This window comes from Setaria viridis, chromosome 4, assembly GCF_005286985.2.
Source record: "Setaria viridis chromosome 4, Setaria_viridis_v4.0, whole genome shotgun sequence".
NCBI lineage: Eukaryota > Viridiplantae > Streptophyta > Magnoliopsida > Poales > Poaceae > Setaria > Setaria viridis.
Window position 1 is genome coordinate 33,317,680 of NC_048266.2, and position 11,324 is coordinate 33,329,003.

At 44.9% G+C, this 11,324-nt stretch overlaps 1 protein-coding gene and 1 pseudogene across 1 annotated transcript; both read right to left on the bottom strand.

Annotated features, from left to right (window-relative positions):
• Positions 1-5,124: 5,124 nt before the first annotated feature.
• Positions 5,125-7,044, bottom strand: LOC117853848 (uncharacterized). The gene is made up of 5 exons (XM_034736132.2): positions 6,828-7,044; positions 6,617-6,697; positions 6,406-6,486; positions 6,239-6,284; positions 5,125-5,513 (listed from the first exon to the last, which is right to left on the bottom strand). Exons 1-5 carry the CDS (start codon positions 6,901-6,903, stop codon positions 5,423-5,425), a joined length of 375 nt encoding a protein of 124 aa, XP_034592023.1. The 5' UTR covers positions 6,904-7,044; the 3' UTR covers positions 5,125-5,422.
• A 2,069-nt stretch (positions 7,045-9,113) lies between these two features.
• LOC117853912 (protein STRUBBELIG-RECEPTOR FAMILY 7-like) lies at positions 9,114-10,020 on the bottom strand (annotated as a pseudogene).
• Between the last annotated feature and the right edge of the window lie 1,304 nt (positions 10,021-11,324).

Below are 11,324 nucleotides of genomic sequence, written 5' to 3' on the forward strand. Positions count from 1 at the left end.
TCGGCCCGGCCGCCACCTCGCTCGCTAACCCGGCACCCTCACTGTCCACGACCCCTACTACGCAAACGCTCGCCGCGAGTCCGCGACACGCACGCGTGGATACTGAAGGAGCGAGGCCGTCCAAGAAGGCCGAGAGTCCCAGGCTATTTAATCCCCTGCCCGGTTGCACGTACGGGCGTGATGACGACGATGGCCGGGCATCATATCGGCGGCGGCACATGGCGCGTGGCGGATCGGAATGCCACGACACGACACGATCGGTGAAGAAGCCCGCCAGCAACAGCAAAGGAACCCTGGCCTCGTCGGCTCGTCTCGGTACGTTACGGCCACGGGCCATCGCCTTTCGCGCTCACATGTCGGCATGCCATGCGCCGGCCGGTTAGTTTCCTCTGTCACGTTGCGTGCCGCGACGGAGACGGGAGTGGTTAGCCAGCAGCGGAGGACGGCGCTCCCCGTCGGTCGACGGCGGTTGCAGATTCCTGGGCACGGTGTGCGCGTCTCGGTTTGTATTCATTTTATCCCCATTATTCATTCAGACACAAAAACTCCCTACATAGCAATTACATTATTTCAAGTAATAATGGGGCACGTTGTTAGACAATGATCACGTCCCGGGTAGCAATCAAGTTTGTTCTTGACACAGCACCAGCAGATAGCCGTACCATATTCCCCTCTGCAATCAGAATAGAAGCACACCTTCTGCATGTCATCCATGACTGGTGCTCGGCCTGTTTTTCAGGCATGATAAGAAATTATGCTAAGGTACACATATATACATACACAGAAAATGACCATAGATTAAGCATATATAAAATCGATGTCATGAAACTAGGTATTCGCTATACTGTCCCTCTTAGTTAGTTCATCTTAAAGGAAAGAAATAGATCGTGTAGCGATATGTACGTTTTCAAAAGATGAGGCAGCTACTCTGTAGTTATTAACTTTGGAACACGTTGGAAGCAACATTTTGATTTGTTTCACTTAGGCTATTCTCAACGAAGGTTTCATCCACAATAAATGACGTGACACATCAGCAAAAACAATGACATGACAATGTATTAATGAGGAGGGAGAAGAGATTGATTTCATGGGATGAAATTGGGTATACACTATTTCCAAGACTATGAAATGTATTGAAACTGCTATTGAGGGCTACAAAGTTTCATTTCAATTGATTTTGACCAATGGGGTGCATCGTAATTAAAGTCTATGCCTTATCTATGAAATCGTGATGTGAAATTGTGCATTAGAGGTATGGTTTAATTTATCAACAAAAATCAAATTAGATGATGTGACAATTTTGGAAATTGTCCCACAAAACCCCTCATTGAGAATATGTTGGGTCCCAGTCACCACACGTGGCTGCCAGGTAGACATGTTGGACCAGTCAACTAGGACCTATAGTTACACGTCTTAGCCACGTCGGCCTGCTGGGCCGCACTTGTACACGTGGATGACCGGGTCCACCTCTAGTGGAACCTGCGTTGACATATTTGACCCACGGCCTTGACACATGGACCGGCGGGTCCTCGTCGCTACACGTGGCGCTACGTAGACACGCTGGACCCTCTGGCATCACAAGTGGACCTATGGTCCCAACGCTACATGTGGCCCACCAATTCTATGATGAGTCGCTGGCGTCACAGATACGAGATGTTGGTGGCGCACCGTTTTGTGATGATATGAGATGTTGTTCTATGACGCACGTTTTTTCGTCATAATTCCATAGTGGCTGAGGGATCCCGCCAATGATCTATGACGAACCTGAGATTTTCGTCATAGATGTGGCATGTTCAATGATGAAGTTTTAGAACGTCACACGCAAAATATCATGGAAGCTACTATTTCTACTAGTGATTCCTGTGGCTTCTCCCGTTCATCCGTGCACTTGAGTAGGAGATCTAGCTTAGCGGAAAGCATGTCCGTCTCCTTGATAGTGTGCATGCCCTACGCATGAGGTTGGAGTCATTCTTCGCTCCACCCCTGATTGGAGACCATCTTTTTGACTAGAGCCGTAGCCTTGTAATAGTGAGGTCGAGAAAGGCTCCTCTAGCAACAGCGTCAAGGTGGGCACGTGCTGACATTGTTAGCCTATTGTAGAAGTCTTTGGAGGACGAGCCAGTCATCCATCCCGTGGTGTGGGCAGGCAAGGATGTATTCTTGCAGCCTCTCCCACGCCTCTGGGATCATCTCCGTGTTTGACTGTTGGAAATTGGAAATCTTTCTTTCCACGAAGGATATTTGTTTTACCCAATGGGAAGAATTTGGTGAGGAACACCATGGAGCATTTTGCCCACGTGTTGATAGCATCCTTGTCCTCGTAGAACCACTGTTTCACCCTCCCAAGGAGGGAGAACGAGAACAGGCGGAGTTTGATGGCATCTTGAGTGACTCCTCTCATAGTGACCGTGTCACAAAGACCAAGGAAATGTTGGAGATGCGTGTTAGCGTCCTCGTTCGGCTTGCCACAGAAGGAGCTAGCCTGCACCATGTTGATGAGGTTTGTTTTTAGCTCAAACTTCACATCCCCCAGGTCGACAGCAGGGCCGGTGGCCACATTGTCGATGGAGGGGATGGAGAACTCACGAAGAGTCTTTTCAGCCATAGCCTTAGGAGCAGATGGTGCTAGGATGATCGGTTTGGTTGCCGAAAGAACGATCTAAGGAGGGACAACGCAAGGTCGGACCTTTCTCACAAGACGTTCTGGATTCTTGACGAAGTTGGTCGGCAAGTCGAAACCAGTCATACACTACCCTATTTTCATCCATCAGGAGAAAATAAAGACAAGTTAGCCTGTATAAGCAATGGCTATTCCTTAGTCATAAAGTCAAGAACATGTATTGATAAATATTTTAACTAGTGCCATCCCCGGCAATGGTGCCAGAAATGCTTGTTGGTATTTCTTAACATTATGAATAAATCCGCAAGCACACGGATATACTGTTGTAGCATTTCACCTAGAGAGTATTCAGGGTATCGTTATTTATATTTTCCCAAAGGATGGCATTGGTGTAAAAGGATTTATTGGATACATATTTAGGACGATATGCTTAAGTAACAGACCAAAGTTCATATAGGGGTAAGCCATGATATAGATATGAGTGTAATGTGATATACACACAAGCCAATCTCAAGAATAAAGAATAAACGAATAAGCCTAAGGTTAGCGGGAGCAAGGCATACAAGAGGTCCTAGTGGCATCTTGCTAGTATCATACAAGCACATGATTAGAACTAACTCTAAGCATACGCATTATGGGGAGAATACCCAGCCCTGGTCTGCCAAGGCAAGATATCTTTCAGAACTCATACACTATACCCAAACGTGGGGGACTACAAGGGACGGACAGGGCCACCACCTGCCGCCTACCCCGACAGACTGTGGGGTACAGTCATATTTGATGGATCCCAACGCGCTTGAGCACCATGCTCGTATACGTGATCACTACTCTAGCCCCTCCGGAACCCCGACTATGATGATCGACAGGCATAGAACTAGAACAATCCTGAAGGCACAATGAACCGATGCGGTAACATAGATTCAACCTAAGCATATGAGTATAACTTAATAAAGCACAATATATGGCATAGCATACTACTGAAATAGCATAACAACTATCCTCTTTATAGATAGAATACTGACAAGTTGAGTACAAAGCCATACTGAGAGCCGGAGGTTATGTCCCCAGTCGACCTGAAGACTAGCTTAGCACTACAAAAGTTTAAGCTCTAGCCTAGCTCCACTAGCCTAAGGATTTAAGAGTAACTAGAGAGAGAGATTTCAAGTGTGGTGTGTGTTGAGAGAGGGTCTCCTCCTCCTCTTATATGTGGTAGAGGGCGGTTCCCGGGAGGTATCTCAGTGGAATCTTTTCCCACCGCCATCCAGGGTCAACTAGCCACCGCCTCGTGGAGGATGAGGACGAGCACCGCCTGTCCAGGTTCGGCTGAACAACACCTGGGGTTCGGCCGACCCTGGGCTGGGCTGGCTCTCCACCATCTTCGCGTGGTGGGCTGTCTGGTGGGCCTTGGTCCTTTTTCTTGTGGACCCACACTGGATTGGGCTGGCCTGACATGTGGGCCCTCTTATCCGTTGTGTACGCGTCAAGTGTTCTTCAGTGTGTTTCGTCCGCATTTGCGCACGTTTCCTCTCTTGTACAGACTTGTATCCCTGAAATTACTAATTTGCCAATACATGTGGAACTAGGTTATTGATAACAAATATGTGAGTAAGAAAGGTTAGCTCTCCTTTATTATTTGAGTAATGTGATGGTCGGATTTCTGTCATAAGGAGTGTCAACATTTATCACGTTCTGGTATGATCCGTTCACTGTGCGCTGCGGTAACGCAAGCAATAGAGCAGACAAGGCTACTTGCTTTCATATTAAGGTTTGATTCTTTTCTCTTTTCTTTTGTACAAAATACAACTCATATTGCCCAAGTGTATACATTTTGGGGACAGATGCATCCTTATCCTATTATTATTATTATTATTATTATTATTATTATTATTATTATTATTATTATTATTATTATTGTTATTATTATTATTATCATCATCATCATCATCATCATCATCATTAAATTTTTTTCCCAAAAATGTTATTCCCAACATTTTGTTTTCCTAGAAATTTATCTTGTTTTTAGTTTAATGGGATAGAACCTCACGCGGGAAGCCATTTTGACATGCGATCGGAAATCGACCGCGTGGAAGATTCCCATCAAGCAACCGTAATTTGCGCCAACCGAACTTAGTATTCCAGCTAAAAATTGAGCTACGTATCCAAACAAGGTAAGACTAGTCTTAGCTAGCTAAACTTTAGCACTGCCTAAGCTTTAACTTTAGCCCATCCAAATAGGGTCTAATTAAGATTAAGATACATCTGCTATTTGGTGGTTGAAGTATTCATGCTAACCATTCTTTTTACCAGTCCTCAACCCATGCATTCGCACAAGCTAGTTTAGATATTGTTTCAAGTATTTAATTAAATTTAAAAATGATATTTTAAATTTAGTCAGGTCATGATGGAGTATAAGAAGTGATGAATAAATGAAAAACATAGCAATAAATTTGTAACTAGTGCCTATAGCACAAAATAAAAATTGAATATACTGTTAATACTGCAAGTTTGGACATATTGGCAGACGTGTGACATTTCCCATGATAAGTTCTTTGTGAAAATAAACAGAGATTGTTGTTGGAGAATACCACATGAGCTGGGTCCCACAACTACAATAGAATAGAATACAACACAATGCAATCTGACGAACCAGAATTCAAATATGGAAACGCTAATCATGATCACAGTACAGTATATGTTCCTGGGTCCCACAACTGTACTATTTGCGCAACCAAAGTAAGGAGGAGCATAGTTGCTGGTGCTCTCTCAGCGTGACAGATCGACATGGCGCGCAGCTGACCGGCCCTAGTCGCCGTGGCTCCTGTTGTTGCAGCAGCAGCAGAGGCGGTCGAGGCAGCTCTCGCGCGAGCAGCAGCAGCAGATCGCGGTCAGGAGGCTGTGTGGCAGTTGAAGTGGAAAATATTTTAGAAAAAAGCGCTGTCATTTTGGCGGGAAAAAGTAGGTTTTATTTGCACATCTGATGAATGCTCAATCAAGCGAAGAAGGTCTCTTCTACTACCACATATAAACATTGCAATTTCACTATCGAAAAGTTTGTTACAAGAGGTAGTTTGGATATCGAAATTAATGAAGATATTAGAAACTATTTCCAAATAAAAAAACTCTCACGCAAGAAAATCCAATGTTACCCATCATTTTCAATTTAATGTCTAGTTTACATTCTTGTTGCACATACTTTGCTGTCACAAGATCACTCACGGTAAGCAATATCGTATTATATTTAGTATATTTCAGAATTAAAATGTGCAGTAAAGCCTATGTCTAGTATTAACCTTTTCTTGCCCGAGACCGATGTCCATAGCGTATGAGGTCAACTTCAAGAGGCCTTACGAGTTACGACCATACTAGTAATGCCATTAGCTCAAGAAGGGCAAGGGAAATTGAAGGAAATATTTAGGTGAGTTTTCTATGGATGATCTCAAAGGAGAAAAATAGTAAACGAAACTAATGACTAAAGACGATTTTATTTAGAAATTAATCTTGAATCCTACTGTGCCTTTTAGCTTAGCCAGCACCCTGCAGACCTCGCGGGCTATGGCTTTGTACAGCTTTACATTTTATTATCTTTCGTACGAGTAACTGAGAAGAAAAGAGGTTTACCCCAGGAATACGTTAAGTGGATCGATGCGCATGCGGTCACGAAGATCTGTAAAATCAAAGGGAATGCTAAGGGTGATTTTTTTGTACAACTATAGATAATCGAAACCTGATAATCGAATTAGTTGTTCACAGGCCGGCCTGTGCCTGAACAAAGGAGAAGATCTAACCATTCATAGAGGCAGTCGCTTTACTTGCTGCGCTTCTTATAGCACTCGACATGGCCTCTGGATCCATGCGCTCACGAACGGCTAGTAAAAACAAACAAAACGTTCAGGTGAATCATTTTCTGCACAGCTACAGAGAGAACCCAAACTGGACAATCGAGTTGTTCACAAGCCTCTGCCTGAGCAAAAAGAAGGAAGAAGATTTGAGTCCGACCATCGATAGAAGCAGTCGCTTTGCTTGCTGCGTTTCTTGCAGCACTTGGGATGCTCTGTGGATCCATGCTCTCAAGAAGGGCTAGTAAAAACAAAGTAAATGCTCTCACGAAGGGCTAGTAAAAACATAATCCAAACTACACAGTCGACGAGTTGCTTATTACAGGCCTCTGACTGAATAACGGAGAAGAAAGTAGAAAGAGAATTCTAACCGTTCATAGAAGCAGCCCCTCCCCTTGTCACGCTTCTCGCAGCACTCGTGATAAAGGACACGCCCTTCTCCTCCATGAGGTTACACACCTCTTCTCCAGCTGTGCTTGTGGCCTCTCTAACGCCTGAATCAGGTTAGGTGAAGCAGCTAGCAGATCGAGCTTCCTGCTGGTGTGTCCAGTTCTACCTGATGCATCAGTCAACTTGTTCGTGGTACAGTGGTTGCGAACGGCCGTACTTATAGAGCAGGAGGAAACCACAATTATTTGTTAATGCTAGCAATTAAAAATCATCACCATAGACATTAACCCTCATACAAGAGACACCTTGTGCCTCTCCCGGTCAACTTGGAACAATGTTTTATTATGTGATCGAGCAGCTGTCACCTACTTTTCTTTTAACTAATTAAGTAAGAGCTCTTAAGTAATCTCGTGCACCTTATTCATGAGAATTAAACAACAACATTGTTCTTTTCTTCAGTCCCTTTCAAAACGATCCTACTTGGCCCTGATTGCTGGCAAAAGTTCAAAGCTACTTGCAACCAGACGCAACCTCGTATTCTCGACAATGATGATGCTGTAATTCCGGTGAACAGTCAATCGCTCGAGATTATGGGATCCTTGAAGATAAGACATCATTTGTTTTATCAGATGAGATGCAAATATTTGGCGTGCGGATGGCGTGTTAAGAGTCACAATCGTGGTGCAGTTATATCATGTGAATGCCAGGTGTACGACGAGATAGATGGCGTGATATGAATGAAAGGGCTTTTGAAATGATTTAGGATACTTCTGATATGTTATTCTCTGATTGTTGAATCGATGGATAAGGTGAACGGTGAAAGGGCCTCCAGCCTAGTGGTTAGAGCACCGGAGTAGCAACCAGCAAGCTCAGGTTCAACTTCCTGTGGGAGCGAATTAAATAGATCTGGAATAAAAAATTATAAAAAAATGATAGGAGCTTCCCTGCTAACTTCGGTCAAATGGATAAGGTGAACGAGTCCGCGAGAGTCAAGTGTATGGAGATAATCACACAAAGGGGTATATAATCTATCTATTATATTAACAAGGGAGTGTTCAAAGAAGACACCACATTCGTCGAGAAGGACAAGAAATTACCACGTTAATCGAAAAAAAATAGACACGGTTGATTTTAATGATGATCCAATGGTCCAAATTAAACCAAAGTACATGCCAAATCACAAAAATAAAGAGTCCTTGCCTTGATCAAATACAATTAATATCTAGCTATATGACCTTATAGATCATAAATATAAGTATCAAAACATGGACTCTAGCTCAATTAAGGGGCATCCGTAAATAAGTTTGACGAATAATTAAGTAAATTTGATGGATAATTAAGTAAAGAAACTTGGACTCTAGCTAATCAAGGGGCATCCGTAAATAATTTGACTCAAGATTCTATCTATGGAATCAAACCAATATTTAAATGGATATAAAATGTGATAGGACATATAGCCACATGTATGTGACGACGAAGTAGTTGCCTTCTCGCTGGAATCAAGGCTCTGATTGGTTGTCCCAGTGATCAGAAGATAGTCTTCTTGCCGAAATCAACAAATTTAACGTCCAATGATAGCGACTCCCATTCGCCGAATAATATGATAGAGCTCTATTTGGTTAGAGTGTCAAGCGAACGTTTGATTCTTCTAAAAGGTTGATTAAGAAAGGAGCACTTCACGCATTAATAGTGTACAAGTGAGCGATACCCATTGTCTGAGATTTTAAACTTTCTTATCAAATTCAATCAAACAAACATATATGCATATGCGTAAGTTTCTTTAGCTGGTCGTAGAGAAAGTTATGTAAACAGCTCCTATAAGCCCCTGAAAATTTTATCTGAAATTCTTAAGCAAAAGCACGCTCTCCTCCTTTTCTTGAGGCGAACATAGTCACACTGGAATCTTGGCGCTAAAACTGAAACATAGCAGCTCACACTCAAAATGTCTGGACAATGGATACTGATTCAAAACATCATATTCACAGAAAGAAAACAGAGTAAGTATACATATTTTTTTTTCTAAAAAAGGACAGCAAAACAGAGTAGCCTAAAACCCAAGGACTAGCACATCATGCGAGAGCATGTGGCACCACACATCGCTATGCACCTAAACTACACCCGATCATGCGAGTGTGCCCTCGTTGATCTAAAAGTTGAGAAAATCGATTGGAAAAAAAATAAAAAAATCCACTACTTGAAATTAGACACTCTTAGAATATATCTAAAACCAAGAGAAAACTTTGCTCTCTGAAGATGCCACCACATCAGAATCAGAGACCAGTGAGCTCATTGTCAGAATTCAGATAACTCAATTGTCTCCAGATATGGCAGCATCGCAAGGCTCTCCGACGGCACTGTTCCAGATATCCGGTTGCTGCCGAGGTCAAGCCAAACGAGCCACCGTAGCAGTTTGATCGATGTTGGTATGGTACCATTTATCCTGTTGCCGGACAGCACCAAATCAACTAGACTAGAAAGGTTGCTCATGTCGGCCGGCAATGCGCCGTCGAGCCTGTTGTTCTTCGCTCCGAACATCTGCAGCCCTGCCGCGGACGTTGGGATGGATCCGGAGAACATGTTGTTTCGCATCTCGATCTGTGAGATATTGAGTGATATCTTGACCGGAACAACCAGTGAATCTGTTGTTCTGGATCCTCACGGTTGCGAGATTCGGGAGCCGCCCCACCGTGGCCGGCACGGTGCCGTTGAAGCCGTTGTACGAGAGGTTGAGGAGCTCCATCAACGGCGACAAGCCGGCGATGTCGCCCGAGAGGAGTGCTCCGCTGAAGGCGTTGTAGGAGACGTCGAGGAAGTGAAGCTGGGCGCAGGCTTTAAGCGCGGCGGCGGGGAACGCGCCAGTGAGGTCGTTGCCGCTGAGGTCGAGGCTCCTGAGGTTCTTGAGCTCGCACACGGACGCCGGATCGAGCCGGGGAGCTCTAGGTCCGCTAAGGAAAGCTCCGTGACGGTTCCACCGCCGCCGGCAGCGCAGGTGACGCCTTCCCAGCTGCAGTGATCGGCGTCGGCGGGGTCCCACCACGCGAGCTTCTGGGGGCTGCCCCAGTCGTTCTTGATGGCGAGCAGCGTCTCGCGGTCACCGGAAGCGGCAGGCTGGGAGCTGCGCGCGGAACCGAGGAACGGTGAGGAAAGGGAGATAGCAGGTGCTCGGTCGCGACATTATTCTTTCCCCGGGAAGACGATGATCTCGAGCGGCGAGCTTAAAAAAAGCTCGATCAGACGAGGAGTGGAGCACGAATGGTGGTGGCCGTGACTGGTAAGTACGTCAACGAGTCAACAGTCCAAGCACGCATACTGGGTCTTATTGCATGTCACTCTAGAAACGCACTCATAACTTGGATAACTGGATTGGATCGAAAAGCGACGGTTTAGTTCCACTGGGACTTGGAAGTTGGAAGCCACTTCAATATACAGTGGGTCCCATGGGACCAATGAATAGTAGCACTACCCTTAGAATTGCTTCAAAATTCGGAGCTTTGGTGTTAGAAATTAGCCATCCACGACGAGTTTACTGTAACAAGGTGTCTGTGCGGAAGTGTGGCAGGGTAATGCATACAACGGAGCTACAGGGCACGACAGGACGTCACGAAAAGCTGATGGAATTTGCAATAGGCGATGGAGGAGAGGTAGCGATCGGTGGACCAGACCTCATACCAGGTGTTGCGGGCTCGTTAGCGACGAGCCGATGCTATCGGCAGTGTTTAGTTGTAGTGCACAAGGCAACTGATAGGAGTTCGATAGAGGTTCAGCGGGTGCTCAGCAACGGCGGAGTCAGGTGGCAAGCTGACATGGTCGAGGTGTGGAGCAGCTCACTGGTGGTCTACCTGTAATGAATAGATTGGACCGAACAGTTCGCAGGGCACAAGGTGGACGGTTCAGTATAGCTGGCGGACTACATGGCAGAGAGACTAGCGGCGACATGCTAGTCATACTGTGGTCAGAGGCGATGACAGGATCAGCGATGATGACATAGGAGCGTGGCAGCTGATGGGGTGGTTGTTCTTTGTGGCGTGGCGACACGCGGTGCAAGCTCGGGGTGCAGATTTGCATGGGAGGAGTTTGCGTGCTTCCAAATCAGCAAGGGCATGAATCGATTCGAGTTATGATCATCGTAATCGGACTCGTACAATTATTCGACACAATATTTGGTACATAAGAATAGATACCGATTATATTTATTTAAAAATTTTGAATGTAAGCTGCTAAGTTTCAGCACGACAGCACCTGGTCGCAGATTTGACAGCGTTTCAATGTAACTATGTCTGCCTGAAGAATAAGGATGACAGCATGCTTTGAAGCTCAAGAATTTGCCGCAAAATTTTCAAGTGATTGACAATACAAGGTACAAGGAATATCTAAGAGGGGGAAGGGTGAATTAAACAATCTTAAAATCCTTAGCCTATAGCTTCAACTACTTGCATCAAAGACTAGATCATGCTATCTAAATGTGCAATTAAGGTTGA

Bases quoted from the DNA above. Each gene is read 5' to 3' on its own strand.
- LOC117853848 (XM_034736132.2), bottom strand. From the start codon at position 6,903: ATGGAGGAGAAGGGCGTGTCCTTTATCACGAGTGCTGCGAGAAGCGTG. The intron at 6,698-6,827 runs GTTAGAATTCTC...TGTTTTTACTAG, and splicing joins AGGGGCTGCTTCTATGAACG to CCCTTCTTGAGAGCATGGAT. The intron at 5,514-6,238 runs GTAAACCTCTTT...ACTGCCACACAG, and splicing joins CCACTTAACGTATTCCTGGG to CCTCCTGACCGCGATCTGCT.